Here is a 16,832-nt window from a genome sequence, read left to right on the forward strand (position 1 = left end):
AACTTCCCAGGAACACGGAGAACCCTTCTCGAACCCGTGTAGGCCCACAGTCTGCCCTAAGGTGGTGGTGTGCTGGGTGGGCTGGTGCAGAGCATTAAATTTTCAGGGAATTTGCCAGGCTGCTGCTAAATACCACTGTTGCTAAAAATTAAACAATATAAACTTACAATTATTAACTGTTTAATAACAAACCCTGTCACTTCCTAATTATTTGACTATAATCTATGCCCTTGAGCTGCCAGAACCACCAACCCTCCAGGACAGCACACAGCTCCCAGAAAAGAGAACAGAGGGAGGTGAAAGTATAACAGAAATATTAAATGCTACCCCATTCAGGGACATCACAATAGGAGCTGGAAACAGGTCCCAGGGGGAGTACTTACACCACCAAATGGGCAACTGCTATCACCCAGGGCTTGGGGAAGGGAAGGGAACTGGGCCAGCACAAGTGCCTGGAGTGGATGTGGAGAAAGGGCTGGTCTTCCGGGGCGGGAGGGGGGGGGGAGGAGCTGAGGGACCAGTGGGCAATAGGAAATTCTGCCAGTACTTCCTCCAAGTTTCTCTCATTACATCCTTGACCAGTTACCATGTAGGGCACTGGAAGGGAAGGCTGAGTGTGGGTTGGTGGGGACAAGACCATCAAGCCATGAGTTCCCATCTAGTTCTGAGATAGTCTGGGGAGCCCTGTTTCAGGCACTGGTCCCCAAGACACTCTGTACCTTTCCAAAAAAAATCTCCTTCATTCTTCTTGTGAGAGCAAGGAGATTCAAATTTACAAAGCCCTTGTGTGTTTGTTTCAAGGGAGCCTGTAATTAGAGGAACACTTAGACAGACCAAGGACAATCATAAGTCACTTATTTGGGGCAAGCAATTGTTTTCCTACACCCAGCAGTTTTAATGATGGGTTATGGGTTTCCAAAGACATTTTACTTTCACTGTGGTGGATGGGGTATGGTAGGGCTGTGGCATGTCGATCAAGAGGGCAGACCTAGGGAGAGGAAGTCCTTCTCCACCTGTGTGTCTTGCTTCCTCTTCCCCAACCATGGCCCAGCTGTTCTCACCACTGGGCACAGAAACCAGCCATATGGACTTCCTCAAAGACACTGGTATGCCTTGAGCACTCACTTTGTGCTGAGCACCACACCAAGGATCTCATGTATGTTTTCTTATTTAATGTTTGTCTCTACCTTCTTGGAGGCTGCAGTTCTGTATAGTCATTTCTGCCAGGCGTTCCTAACCAGAATCTGAGTATCTAGGGAAAATGCTGAAGTAAATTACAAAGAGCATTTGAGTAGAAGGCAGAACTCAGCATCAACGCTCCATTTCTGTCACTAATCTGATACTACAAATCTTAATATTCTAATCTGTCAAAAGAGGAGGGATTACCCTATATCAGAGGTCTTCTCTCAGAGGACTGAATTATAAATTTCTGGTCTATATGATATCTAAGATCACTTCCAGATCGAATATTACATGACTGTTTGATGCCTATGGGAGGCAACACTGCATGATGACTGAGAGTCTAGGCTCGGAGGACCCAGACATGCATCCTTGCACCCACCTCAGTTGTGCAATCTCTAGTACATGACTATGTGACTGGACCTCCTGCTTCTTCATTATTAAGATTAGGATAAAAATACTATCCATCTATATTGTTACTATAAAGATAAATAAGCCAATGCTTAAAAAGTGCTCAGACGTGCTTGGTACCTAAAGACTGATTCTTAAGTGTTATTTAATAGTTAATATTCTCATTAGCCATTATTATTATTATTATTATTATTATTATTATTATTATTATTATCAAGATTTACTTGACCTCTAAGACAACTGTCTCATCACCTTCTGAAGTCTCCTTCAACAAGGAAGGGATGGAAGCTAATGGGAACAACCTCTCCCAGTTCTGCCCAGAAATTTCCAGTGTCACTTTCAACCACCCCACCTCCACATTAGGACTCTGCTGTTGGCACCCTCTTGCTTCTGCCTGTCCTCTACCAACCTTTTCTTTTATCTTTATTTATTTTTGAAAGACATAGGGAGCAAGCTAGTGGGGGAGGAGCAGAGAGAGAGGAAGAGAGAGGATCCCAAGCAAGCCCCAAGCTGTCAGTGTGGAGCCCGATGTGGGGCTTGAACCCACAACCTGTGAGATCATGACCTGAGGTGAAACCAAGAGTCAGACACTTAACCAACTGAGCCATCCAGGAGTCCCCTCTACCATCTTAAGATCTTTGAGAAATAAAAAGCAAAAAACAACTCCTTCCCTCAAAAGAAGGACTGGGGAGTGTAGTCCATGGTGTCAAATCTAAATACTTCAGCTTGGCCAGTTATGCGTTTTGCCAACTAGGCCAACCGCTTCCTGCCCTTCAGGTATCCAGCCAGGTGCTACCTCTAGCCTAGGCCATCTGACCTAAGAAGCCCCAAATCATGACCATGATTCCATGTTTTATTCTCTCCATGGAATTTAATTCTATTTAAACCTATTTTATTCACTTAGATCTTAACTTTTATATTAACTGTCCTCCTCACACCCCAACTAGAATGAGAGTGGGACCTTGTCTGTTTCATTCCCTATTATATCCCCCAGGGCCTGGCACAGTGCTTGGCAAATAGAATTGACTCAATTCAATTCTAATCCCAGCTTGGTCACTAGTAGTCTATGAAACTCTGGACAAGATACTTCATCTCTAGGGGCATTTCAGTGGCTCAGTTGGTTGAGTGTCTGACTCTTGATTTCAGCTCAGGTCATGTCTCATGGTTTGTGGGTTTGAACCCCACATCCGGCAGTATAGAATTTGCTTGGGATTCTCTCTCACTCTCTCTCTCTCAAAATAATAGTAACTTTTAACAAACTTAAAAAAAGATACTTCATCTCTAAATGGGGATAAGATTATCTTTTAGGAGAGTTTGGAGTGCCTGACACACCGCTCCCACAATTATTAACTCTCTTCACCCCTCTGATGGAAAGCTCAGCCAGTAGCCTAGTCACCTACCCCACTCATTATCTAGTTGAGGCAGCTGAAGTCCAGAGGGAGGGTTACTTGTCTAAGGCTCCCCAGCCAGCAGCTTTGCTCATGTCATAAACTTGTTTCTCTCTACCCTTTACATGAAAACCTGGCTCTAGCTTGGCTTCTTCTGCCCAGAAGCTATTCTTCCAACATGCATGGCTTTGGGTAAACCATTTCTTCCACAGAGGATGCCCTCTAAGCCTCCTCTATGCCTGTGGATTGAACTCTCACCTCCTATATAAAAGCACTTCATTTAACTCACACAGCACACCTTTGCTCCTTGTTTTCTCAATTCCTTCAGTGTATGTTTATTCCACTGCTAGCTAAGAATATTCCATTTGGGGGCACCTGGGTGGCTCAGTCAGTTAAGCTTCTGACTTCAGCTTAGGCTATGCTCTCACGGCTTGTGAATTTGAGCCCTGTGTCAGGCTCTGTGCTAACAGCTCAGAGCCTGGACCCTGCTTCAGATTCTGTGTCTTCGTTTCTCTCTGCCCCTCTCCCGCTCATTCTCTTTCTCTCTCTCTTTCAAAAATAAATAAATTTAAAAAAAATTTTAAAGAATATTGTTTGGACTTTCCTTTTCTAATTAAATGTTAAACCCTTTTCCTAAACTGGGCTGTGGCCACACCAGAGTAGACTAGAAACTCACCAAAATCAGGGCTTCCTTTTCTTCCATGTCAGCTTCCCTGACAGTGCCCAGGGCCAGGTGATGACTGCTGGGCCAGGCCAGGTGGGTGCAAGAGGCTCCAAGTAAGAAATCGGCCCTAAAGGAGGATGCACAGAGAACAGAAGGAGGCAGCCACAGATTCAGTTTGGAGACTTAGACTTCACTTCTCTCAGATTGTGACTTTTTTCAATGTGAGAACCAAGAATGACTTCTTTCTACCTGGAAAATAAAGCATTCTAGAGGATCTCCCCAAATGGGAGAGAAAAACGAAGAAGAAAATAGAGTGGGTAGGTGAAAAAATAAGAAGTGAACTCTATGGCTTAGGCAATATTTAAATGGGGAGGGAAGTGACTGACAAAAGTCTCCCCATTGCTCAAATCAGATAGTACTTATTCATTGGTCTACCATGTTAGGACTTAACTTAGGCTTTCACAGAAAATAGATTTAAGACTTTACCATTTCTTTGTGCTTTATGTCATCGCCATTCTTTGTCAAAGATCTCTAAAAGCCCCAGATTTGCTCAATGTGCTCTTCATGGCAACTGCACCACAGAGATGGGCAAAGCACACAACATCTAGAAAAGGCACTGGTTTGAGGGGGCTTCTTGGAAGTCTCAGAGTGTTAAGCCACTGAGCTGCATCATCCACTGGCTTCCACCAATGCTGGATTCCTTGGCCACTCTTCTTCCAGATGTGGAGACAGCTGAAGCATCTGGAGATTCATCTGAGGCCCCATGAATTATAACCCTGGGCCTGGGTCCATTCTTCTTTGCTCAGAGGAAATACTTAACTCTATTTTTTCCCCTCTCAGCCACCCACTCTGTTTGGTTCTCTGGGGCAAAGTATTTCATAAAAGTCCCTCTGGCACTTAAGTCCTGTATTTGTTCTCTTGGATGCTAGTAGGTGAGAACAAAGGGTCCTGACTTGGCTTGAGGAAACTCATGAAGCCATAGTTCCCAGTGGCCTCCTGCTTATACCCTGAATCCCCCCTCTTACACAGTTTGAAATAACAGCTGCTACCCTTGGATCTCAGGCTTCCCAATTTAATCATTCATTTTATAGATTTATAGATTTACACACATACATACACACACACATGTAAATTACTTTGGAGCTCTTGGATGTTCAGGATATAGCTAGCATTCAGGCTGGTGGAGGAGAAATAACTGGAAGGGAGAAGAAATGAATACTAAATCCTCCACTCCTGTATGGGGATTTAGAAAGAAGTTTTTTCTGCCAAACCATCTTCTATCCCCTCTGCTCCCCCCAGTACACCCTTTTCCTGTCACCGTCAGCACCAAGAATAGTAGCTTCAAAATGGGCACTTGAACTTTAGCCTCAGGCCGCTGGCCACCATCAGCAGAGAAGCACCACCCCTGGACTTCAGTACATCAGACAAAGATCCAAAATAAAATGCATCGTTTCTCCCAGGTGGCCATGTTTTCTTTCTTCAGCACATTTTCCTTCTTAACAAAAATACTTGACCTACACAAAAGAGTGTGTGATTCGTAAAACAAGTTCCTACATATGATCAGACTTTATTCTCACAGAAATACTTTGGGAGGGAAAATGGTAGGACAGGAATTATTGGCATCTCCACTTCAGGCAGATAAAACTAAGACTTAAAAGGGCTGAGGGGACAGACAAAAGTCATCTGGTTAGTGAGTAGCAAGAGAAAGACTGGGACACTCACCTGGTATGAAGTCCCGGCCCAGGCTGTTTCCTCCGTACCGCGCTCAGCTGGCTCTCTTCTGGCAAGCCTGTGCAAGGACACCCTGCTGGCCTGCTGTATAGCCCGCCACACAGTTCTTCCCTCATCTTCCTTTCATGCCCACACCTCTCATACTCTTTAAAGGCTTGCTTACAAGCTAATTTAAATAGGATTTATAAGAACACAGTGACTTGCCTGGAAGCTGAGTCCTACTCTGGATCAACACCTAACTTGATGGTCTCAGTGTGGCTGGTCTACTGTCTTTGCAGCCTTTACAAAAAGCCACTGACAACATTCATCACAGAGTCATATTAGTTAATTTGTATTAAGAGAGCATTTTTTCCTTATTGTATTCATTTTCACTTCCTTCCCTCCACACTATGGCACTACAGGAACTCAACTCACCGAAACTCAGTAGAGATCCCAGTTTGCTCTAATGTAGTGATTCTTTACATTTTGGAGGCTATGGAGATATCATAAACACTATGAAACTTCATCCTTAGAAAAGTACCCGGGAATGTACACACACTTGAAACTTGGCCCATAACTTTGGCAGATTTGTACTCTGAGAAGCCCATTCCCTAGTTTCTGAACTATACCAAGCAAGTCCTGCCCATGCCCAAACAGGAAGAAGTCTCTTCTCACACGTTGTTAAAATACCTGAAAATCAGATATGGCTGCTCGAGGACCTGGGCCTAAAACACCAGCTCTTATATGACTGAGAGATCAGGAGCATGGAAAGTCAAGCTGACTGCCCAAAACTGCAGACCTTCAAGCCAGGGCTCAGCCCCAGCTTGGTTTGATGTTGGATTATTTGGGGATGTTGGCTAAATGGCCGAGTGTCCAGGAACTTTGAGTTCCTTACTCATGAAAAAGGAAGAATATTCTTATTATCATCAGTAAAGACACAATGAGCCCACAGAGTAAATAGCATTATGTGGGACTCTTGTAATTAGAAAGTATGATATAGGTCTCACATCTGGAGTTTGTAATTTCTTTGATTTGTTCTGCCAAAAAAAACAATAACAAAAACAAAAACCCTGGGGTGAGCATTAGGCTCTTGCTCTCTTCCTATAGGTAAAATTAAGGGGTAAGTACATAGACTGTGGAAACCCAGGGCAGCCAACCCTTCCCGTCTGCACCGTCCTCCTCCACTCTTGTCTTCTGCAAGCATTCTAGCCCCCTCCCCTCCACCTGCTACACTCCCTGTCTTCTCCTCCCAACCCAGCCCCTGCTCTGCTTTCTGCTCTCTCTCTAATTTTCTTCATACATCTTCACTTCCTTTCCTCAAAATTTGCTGCTGCCTGCTTCTTAATTTACACTCAGGTGAAAACAACTGATAACAGTTTCAAAATGCTTTCATTCACATATATTTACACCTTTAAAGTATCAAAGTCTTTTTCACAATGCAGTTGTGATGGTGGAATTTCAGACAGAACCAACAAGGGAGGTTCTTGAAGAGGGGAGGAGAGAGAAAGGTGTCTCACAAAGACCTTCCCAGGCAAGGTCACCACTGAGGTTGAACAAACCACCTGCACTGCAACAGATTCCATCTCTCCACCCTGCTCTCTTCCATCACACCTCTTATTGGACCCAATAGGTTGGGACCCAAATCTCTCAGGATGGGAGGATTCCCGCCTAGTAAGCTACTACCGTCAAATTTTTATCTGGCTTCTCATTTACAAAAGCATTTGGAATGCCTACCTCATCTCTCCCTATCTCTTACTAACTCAGTCAATGTGCATTGCCTTATGCCAGGTTTTGTGCCTCTGTTTCAATCTGAAAGTGAAGTGGGTGGGCAATGGGAGAAGAACAACAGATATCATCATGGACAAGGTGAGAGTGTCCACATGGCCATAAGCCCATGAGGCTTATAGGCGTGAGTTTTCTCTGATCCTCAAGTACATCAGAAACTAAAGGGCACAAATCTCTGGTATTTAACTACAGAAGAATATCAAACTAGACCTTAACCCAGATCAGTGGTAGAAAAAAAGCCACTTCTGGATCTCCTGGCTCAGACCCACCTCCCACCTGAGTGTGGGTCCCAGAGTAGAGCCCAAGGCATCGAGCAGCCCCCAATCTTCTCTCACCTTGGTTCCAATGCTCTGCTGAGAAGACAGATGTTATCTCCTTCATAAAGGCTTGACGTGCTTCCCCTGCCCTTGCTCCTCCTCCCTACAGCTCGGTGCAGCCTCCCTTGTCACCATTGAGAGCTGAGAGGTGATGGGATTCAGTAACATCACTTCTTAGCCAACCTAGCCAGAGCAGCCCTGCAACTTCTCCAATACTTTCGAGCTGTGGTTGATGAGACTCCAAACATTAAGTTACCCCCCAATAAAGAGTTCTCCCTTTCTCTTCTCTTTCTCTCCAAGTTACCCAGGAATCTCCTCCTTCGCATTAGGACATCCCACCCTGACAGGGTGAATCAGCCAACAGACCGACTGGAAGACATTTGTAGACCACAGAGCTCCACTGGGTGGAAATCACTACATTTCCATAAAGGAAAACCAAAGCTGCCTATTGCTTCTGGAAAGGTCCCAGAGCTGGGAAGAGAAGAAACGGTGAGAGCAGTGATCGGACCAACAGATCTCACCTGTGCTCTCAAAAGTGTGAAAAGAGAAAAGCGGAGGAACTGGGAAACTGGAAAGATTAGTAGAAATTTAAAAGAAAACCCCGAATTTTACATATATTCATCCAGCTGAGTACATTCTTACAGTTCCATCTACTCATCTTGACATTTGGCTCCGAATTCTGCCTTCCTAGTACCTGTGACTGCTGAGCTTCGAGTGACATCCCAGAGGGTCCTAAACAGGCCTAAAACAAAACTTATTAGCCCCTCTTCTGCACATACCTCCACAACACACACACACACACACACACACACACACACACACACACACACACCATCTTCTTCCTGTTTTCCCCAACTTGGCCAGTGGCATGTCTGTTCACCTCAGCCCTCAACTAGTCAGCCTTACCTTCTCCCCACCTGGGCCTCTGCACCCATCACCCCAGGGGCCCAGCGTACTCCTCTCCATCACCACCACATCCTTAACCCCGGGGCCCTCATCATCTCTGGAAAGCTTGTCATCCCAGGTCTCCCTTTTCCTAACCCCTCCCTTCACGTGGTCCTCAGTCTATATAATTGCTAGAGCTGTCCTTCTAAAAGACAAACATCATCAGTTACTTCCCTGCTTAAGTCTTTAATGTGCCCTCATTGCCCTCTGGAAGAAGCTCTCCAGCTCCCAGGGCAACAAACACACGCCCCCACATACCAGCCCAGCTGACTGCTCCAGCTTCATCACCTGCCACTGCTGGGCAACACCTTCTACTCCAAACCTGCAATATTCACTTTCCCAAATGCAAAGTCTCTTGTATGTGTCTGTGTGTCTGTACGTCTGAGAGAGAGAGCATGGCTTGATGCTCGGCTGCCATCATAAACAACACAGTAACTATCCAGCCCAGGAAGTTCACAGCCAACTGACTACTTCCCAACAGAAACAAATGGTCTTTGATGTCTGACACCCCAGAAAGGTAACAGTACCTAAGACAGAATTTAGGAAAAACAAGCCAAAATGTACAAGACCACACAAGATGCCACCTTTGTATTTGAATTCAGAACCAATTTTGGTGATGGCAAGACAATGGGCTTCAGCGTAATTTAAGATTCCTTGGAGTATGCAAAGAAAAAGGAATCCAAACACAGACTTGCAAGACATGGACTGTATGAGAAAAAAAAGACTTGGGGCACGTGGGTGGGTCAGTCAGTTAAGCATCTGACTTCCGCTCAGGTCATGATCTCATGGTTCCTGAGTTTGAGCCCCATGTCCGGGTCTGGGCTGACAGCTTGGATCCAGGAACCTGCTTCAGACTCTATGTCTCCCTCTCTCTCTTTCTGCCTCTCACCTGCTCCCACTCTATCTCTCAAAAATAAATAAATGTTAAAAGAATTTTTAAAAAGACGCAAGGCAACATCAAAAGGAATGCAAGAACAGAATGACGGCGGTCAGGGAGCCTGCGAAAGTCAGTGTTGGCACTGGCAAAAACTGAACTGGAGATTGGACAGCAGAAGGAGTAAAGATTCTGCAATGACTTTATCTATGGTGATGGTGCAAGTTTTTTTCATAACAGGATTAATAAACTAAGAACTTTAAAAGGAGAGAGAGTGGGTGTGAGTTGGTGACATGTGTCACACAAACCCTGGGTTCTGCTGCAGAGCAGCAGAGGCGGACAGAGGACTAGATGTAACGAGGAATGAATGCAGGGCCGGGGATCCCCATTCTAGCCCTGAATCTCCTGTCACCCGGCGTGTGACTCTGGGAAAATGAGCTCCTCACAGGTCTCAATTTCCCCATCCATAAAGTGAGAAGTTAGCAAAAGGATCTCCACCTCTAATGTCAGTGTCCCTCTTCAAAATTCTGTAGTGCCAATGAATTTGATGAGACTCCAGAAAAGAGAAGACTACAAAAAATGATGTTCTTTAAAAAAAAAAAGAGTGGTGCCTCGGTGGCTCAGTTGTTTTAGCATCCGACTTTGGCTCAGGTCACGATCTCGCAGTTCATGGGTTTGAGCCCCGTGTCAGGTTCTGAGCTCTCAGCTCTGAGCCTGGAGCCTGCTTCAGATTCTGTCTCCCTCTCTCTGCCCCTCCCCCACTCACACTCTGTTTCTCTCTCTCTCAAAAATAAATAAACATTAAAAATTTTTAATAAATAAATAAATGAAGAAAGAAAAGGAAGAGGGGTGCCTGGGTGGCTCAGTCAGTTAAGTATCTGACTCTTGATTTCAGCCCAGGTCATGATCTCACGGTTTGCAAGTTCAAGCCCTGCATCAGGCTCTGTGCTGACAGCATGGAGCCTGCTTGGGATTCTCTCTTTCCCTCTCTGCCTCTCCCTCCATTTCTCTCTCTCTCTTAAAATGAATAAATAATTTTTTAAAAAATAAAGTTTTGTTATTTAAGAAAAAGAAACAAGTCCTGTAACCTCAGGAAGCATCTTCAGTGGATAGCTGCACAATTTGGTCTAGACCTAGATGTTGAAGAGAAAAAAACCTGAATTTTTAAAAATCCAGAATCAAAAGAATACTCATTTCCTCCAAGAATACTTGGAAAATAGAATGGATGAGGCCTTAAAGACCTCCTCTCCTACCCGATTCAAGAACCCTCTTTCCGACTCCTCCACGTGCCCCTTGTCACTGCATGAACACTCCCAACGATCAGAAAGCTCCACTTGTGCAAAGTCCTGCAAAGAGGCACGCAGGAGGAGGAAACAGGGCTATTGCCTGTAGCTCTGGCGTGCGTCCCTGATCCCAGATTTCTCCCTCATGCTAGGACCAGGGTGTCTAAGACTCTACCATTAATTGTTTATTTCTGTTGGTCTCTTAAAACCCAAACACTCTTGGTATTACTCGCTATCAAAACAAGGTGTTCATGACTTAGTGAATCCTCTTCTGTCCGTGACAGCAGAAGTTCGGATGAGCACCCTGGGCAATTCTCAACGAAGGGAGACAGTGAGGAGGAGAGGGAATGGTGCCAAGGTGAACTCCAGAGAACTTTACAATTATTCTGCCAGGCTGGGTGGGAATAGATGATGACGACGATGATGATGATGATGATGATGGTGATAGGAACAAACACTGATGTGTACTAACTATGTGCTGAGCACTCTTCTTAGCACTTCAAATTCCACCTCATCGTGAACATATTTCTACACAGTGGATAGTTTTTTACATCAAGTCCCTTGAAATAAAGACATTAAATAAGCATGTTATCTGCTCTGAGAAATTACTCTGCATTGGAAAATACTGGCTCCTTTCCTTTTTCTCTCTTTCCTTCCCTCTAAAACAGAGAGGAAGGGTACAGCATTGCAAGTTAATGCTGTGTGTGTGTGTGTGTGTGTGTGTGTGTGTGTGTGTGTGTTATCAGATGGGGTTAATTAGACCCATTGTTTAGAGAGGTTTTAGACCCTCTAGAAGCAGCTATAAAAGGTACATGTGACAAGACTCCCATCTAGTGGTTAGAATCAATAATGAAGATTTGGGGGAAACCTACCGTTTGCATTAATATTAAACCAGATGTTCAGAAACCCAATGACCCACACAGTTAAAGTGGTCCGAGTCCCTGGACATGTCTCAACCTAGCCATCTCTCCCAGACTGCCTGATGATTTGAGTTGAGAGACACTGGGCTGATGAAGGCCAGGAATCAAGGACAGAAAAGAGCAGAAGGGAAGAAAAAAGCAGGTATTATGTTAAACAAGACAACCACACACCCCCTCCAACCTTCTCCAGTGATGCTTGTAAGAAATGTAGTAAACACTCAGATTCTTATTTGTGCAATTTTGAAGAATTGCTGTCTCAGATTTTTATGATATGATAGAGATTTCTAACATTTGAAAAAGTTGCTCCAAAAGTTGTAAAGAGGATAAATATCCAGTTCCAACAACGTCACCTGCTGGCCATAATGTGGTAAAGCAAGCATGATCTAAGCCTCGGTAATCATCAGAATATCCATTGTTACGCATAAGACTCAGAATGCACAAGTTACACGAGTAATCACACACTGCAATCACAGACGCACTGCACACGAAACCTTGGGCAACCTTGTATTTTGGGCTCCCATCAGTGAACCCAATAACTCGGCAGTTAAGTCACTGAAAATACAAACAGCAGAAACAGAAACCAAAAAAGGGGGTATTTGTTTGCTTCTTGGCATATTAAAATCCATTAAAATCTGGCCAGCAAGCAAGCCAGTGTCAACAGCACACTATTTGTACTAGATCTAATTCTCAGAGATAGAGATAACAGAATTGGGAGCTCGTCCATTGAACCTGTCTGTAAACACCAGAACAATCAGATGAAGGTAGGTTAAGCATTCTAAGTAGCTAGCACTTCATAGAAATTAGGAAATTGCACTTAAAGTGGCCTCAAGAATATAAATTAGTGGTTTCCCAAATACTGGGTGAAGTTCCAAAGGTTCCAAAAGAATATTAGGACTAAGAAAGAATTAGACAAATAAAAATACATAGGAATACTTATGTACATACAGGTGGCAGACGCAAAACCTTGAATGTCAAAGGGAATATAAGGTGGATGTCAGCACTTAAGTGATATCAAAAGTCAAACATAATCTTCCTGGGATGGGTGCTCAAGAGTGTGACAGATAAAGACCAGGAAACTCTGTGTTATAGGCAATGCAGGGTCATGGTGATTACAAAATAGCCAAAATTATAGAAAACGAACATAAATTGTGGCAAAAGGAGCATTATTTTGTTTAGAAAGAAAGAACTCTGTTTATGTTTAAGTGCTGCAACCAGGCTTTTGGAAAAAGCTGTTTATTCCCTTCTGTGGGACCTTTAAAGATGAATCCTAGAATCCCTTCCAGCTCTGTAATGACATGATTTAATCCTTGGTTCTAAACAAAGGAACATTAATTCAGTGCAGGACATTATCACCAGAGAATAATATTTTAAATTGGTAGCTTATTAATGTGACCTTGGTTAAAAACACTGTCTCCACTACTTAATTTTTTTAGGTTTATTTATTTATTGGGGAGGTGCACCAGTGGGGGAGAAAGGAGCGAGAGAATCCCAAGCAGGCTCCACACTGTTAGTGCAGAGCCCAATAAGGATCTCAAACTCACAAACTGTGAGATCACGACCTGAGCTGAAGTCAGATGCTCAACTGATTGAGCCCCCCAGGTGCCCCAACACTGTATGCACTACTTATTAACTCAATGACCCTAAGCAAGCTACCTCACCTCTCCCAACCTATTTCTTTATCTATAGGATGGCTTTTTCAGAGGACTGTCATAATCATAAAGTGGAATAATGTTTATGAGCTGTTCAGCAGAGTGCCTAGCCCATAGCAAGCATTCTCAAAAGATGGAAGCTTTCATTTACTGAAGAGTAAATGAAAATTAAACTAAAATGAGCCTCTAGAACATTGCCTGACCCAGAACAAGCACTTAATTTTAATGAAAAGGATGAATTTCCAATGAAATTTAAAAGTAATACAACTTTTTTCTCTTCATAAAGGGGTATCATAATATTTTAGGAAACATTTCACCACTAATTATGTGTCTTTGAGCAAATCACTAAAACCTCTGCATTTCTGTTTCTTCTCTGCAAAATGGGAATGTAAGTAGATAATGTCTTATGCCTCTTCCAATCTGGTTCTAGAAGGAGGTCCTAGAGAATACCAGAGCTTAGTCTAGACAATAAATTTATAATATACACTCTATAAAACTCCAGTTATGAACTAATAAATAACCGGTGACCAATAGAAGTTAATTAAAAACTTAAAATTAACAATAGGCATACAATATAAAATACCAAAAACATAAAAGTCTTTTAATTATTTAAGGCCTGATTAAATAATGAGGAAGGCTAGATACTGAATTAAGGACAAAGATATTTGAATTGCAATTTTTATATAATTTCCATTATAGTCACACCAAGAAATTATTTGAGCCTCTCATTCTGTAAAAATCACAAGTGAGTTTAAATAATCCCATATTCCAAATTTTGAGGACTCCAAATTAATGCTGCTTTCCTGTAATTCAGGAGTCAGCAAACGTTGCCTGCAAAGGACCAGATTGTAAGTGTATTTTAGGCTCACTCAACCCTGCCCTTATAGCACAAGAACAGTCCATGTGTAAATGAATGGCTGTGACCACATCCCAATAAAACAGTATTTGTAGACACTGAAATCTGAATTCCATACTGTTTTTGAGCATTATGAATTTTTTCATTTTTTCTATTATTTAAAAAATGTTAAAACCACACTTAGCTTGTGGACTATACAAAAACAGGCAGCGCAGGATTTAGCCAACGGGCTGGAGTCTGCCATCCCCTGCTGTAAAGATTGTCATAATGTAGGGAATCCAGAATTGGCAAAATACCCCTCTGGGATTTTCGCTGATTGGTTGGTTAGTTGGTTGGTGTTTGTTTTGTTGGACTGTTTTCACCTACCATTCTCCTAAAGGCTTTCACCACAAACCAGGGACCCTTTCCTAGTTCCAGAGGCAAGGGCACTCACTGGCTTTAAGCATAACTAAGGCAAGCCTGACACCTTGAGGTCACTCAGCAAGTGGCAGGTGCCACCCTGGAAATTAACTAGTTAGCAAGGCACATCTCCTTGTAAGTGTGAATCCAGGAGGGGCCGCCATGCAGACTTAACCCAGCAGTGAGCCAGCCAGCAGCTGTTGTTATTGTTGAAATGGGGCAGGATAAAGTCCTCAGATCACTGTCTGACTTCTCTCTCCAAAGGGCTGTCTTTAGGGGCATTTCATTCTATTAAAAAAAAATAACTTCCAGAGCCTTCCCAAATGAGACCAGAGGGCTCCAAGGACATTCAAGACTTTCCCTGGTCTGGTTAAATCTCCTGCCTGCAGCTATTAATACATTCCAGAGGAGAGAACAGGGAATGGAGCCCAACGGCCCCATCCTTCTCCTTTCAGATGCTTACAACGGAAAAAGAAGGAAAACATATAGGGACATAACTGCTTTTGAAAATCAGCACTTTCACTCTGGGAAAGAGTGAATAAGGGACTTTGAGAAGCAAAGACCAATGATGGAAATGTTGCAACAAATTTGAAGTAAATAGGATTGTTTACTGCCTGTCCAGGTCAGACTCTCCCAGGACTATTACCCTGTTGTGCTGGGATATAGCATTTTGCTCATTTTTGGAAATGGATTGAAGAAGCCATTCTTTCCATCTCTCCAGAAATGTTTCCCCGAAACATCCAAGACACGAGCTATTCCTAGCTTGTAAATGATCTGGGAAAGACAATCCTGCAGCTTGCTAGTACATCCTTTCTTCTCATTTAAAGCCATTCTTCCGTGTTTCTGTGAGAGTGGACAGAGGAGATACTTAGAAGGGATTTGGAGGAAACCAGTGTTTACCCCAGGTTCTGCGGTCACAAAAGTACTTTTGTATTTGTGAAAACCTCCTCTCTGGAGATAACAAGCCTGAAGGGTCTCATATGCATGTTGAAGGTCCATAGCTACCAGCTCAATTGGACTAAAAAGCAGCAGGGAGGGCCTCAACTGTCCGGTACCCCACCACAGGCCAAGAACTGGGTAGCTGGGTATAGGTGAGCTGGCAAAGGACTATAAAGGTCCTGATCCCTGCGAATCTCCCACCCTGCCAACTTGGAGCAAGAGCAGAGAGGAGCGACTCTAGAGTCTATACTTAGAGAACAGTACCCTGAATCCAATCCAGAGCTGTGCCATTAAGACTGGGGTGCCATTAAGTGCTTTGTTTTGTGATCCTCAGTAAAGACTGTAGATCATGCCACTCCTCTCCCTCTCTCCCTCCCTCTCTATCTCTCTCTCTCTCTCTCTCTCTCTCTCTCTCTGGGCTACAGTCTCCTTTCATCCCTGGGGTAGATGGCAGTGTGATAAGGAATCAACTCTCATCACGTTTGTACCCACAGCTACGGCCAATGCCACGAGAGGCGGCTTGCCACTTTTTATCAAGGCCCCCAGACAACTGAGCAGTAGTATTCAGATCAAGTTTTCAGGGGCCAACCTGCAATTACCGAAGATCTGCAGCCTTCCTAGAGAAATGCTCACCTTCCTTCTGGGGTGATTCCACTTTGCTGCCAACCTCACCTCTGGTTTACCACTGTGCTGGGCTCTGCCCTGCAGCCCCTGGACAAGGGAAGAAGCCGAGTCCTTGGTTGTGTTAACCAGGTGGTATTTTTCCCCGATCCCCAGTTTGGGGTGAAGATGTGGTTTTTAGTGGGGACCATGATTTTAGTATGACCTTTCCTACCTCCCTTTTTTGCCTTACAATGAAAAGCTCTGGAACCTTCTTTGGGGACCTCTCTTCTACACATCGGATCCCCAGCACCAGATCTACAACAGTCCGGGTCCCCACAGTGACTTTGCAGGGATGGCAACACCGTCCCTGGGGCCAGTACAGGAGTCTCTTGGAGGCTGTGCCCTGGGCACTTAGCCTTAAAGGAGGTAGCAAGTGGGGCTTCCCCAAAGGACTGAAGGGCCAGGTCAGCATTGCAGGAGTTAATGTGGGACCGCGCATAAAGGGAAGGGGGAAAAAGTTGGAGTTGACACTTACCTAAGGGGGGGGGGGGCGCGTCCCGCTGACTCCTGATTGGTTTTGCATTTCATCCAATTTTTTTTTGTCTCTCCTCTCTCGCTCCCTCTTTTCAGTTTCTCTCTCTGATCCCAGGGGAGGGGAAACGGGAATAGTGAGAGATCAAAAATAAACCTCTTATGTCAAAGCCGGGAAGGAAGTATAAATACGAAAGGCTCGGCAGCCCACTCGGTGCTTCCAGGGGTAGGGAGGAGGCAAGAGGCGGCTGCGCGAGGACGGCGCGCGGGGCAGGGGCGGAGGACGGGCGCACGCGGCGCGGGGCGCCAGTTGCTCGCGCTCTGCTCGGCGAGCGGGCGCGGGAGGAGCGGCCAGCGCCAGCCAGAGGGGCCGCTCGGG

The 16,832-nt window shown here is 44.4% G+C and overlaps 1 protein-coding gene across 1 annotated transcript in view; it reads left to right on the forward strand.

Annotated features, from left to right (window-relative positions):
• ADAMTS8 (ADAM metallopeptidase with thrombospondin type 1 motif 8) overlaps positions 1 to 16,832 on the forward strand; it is a 38,304-nt gene that overhangs the window by 835 nt on the left and 20,637 nt on the right. Inside the window, exon 2 of the mRNA XM_029915654.1 lies at positions 15,814 to 15,964. Coding sequence (XP_029771514.1) covers positions 15,814 to 15,964 — 151 coding nt within the window. The remainder of the gene's footprint in view (positions 1 to 15,813; positions 15,965 to 16,832) is intronic.

Source organism: Suricata suricatta, chromosome 11, assembly GCF_006229205.1.
Source record: "Suricata suricatta isolate VVHF042 chromosome 11, meerkat_22Aug2017_6uvM2_HiC, whole genome shotgun sequence".
Taxonomy (NCBI): Eukaryota; Metazoa; Chordata; class Mammalia; order Carnivora; family Herpestidae; genus Suricata; species Suricata suricatta.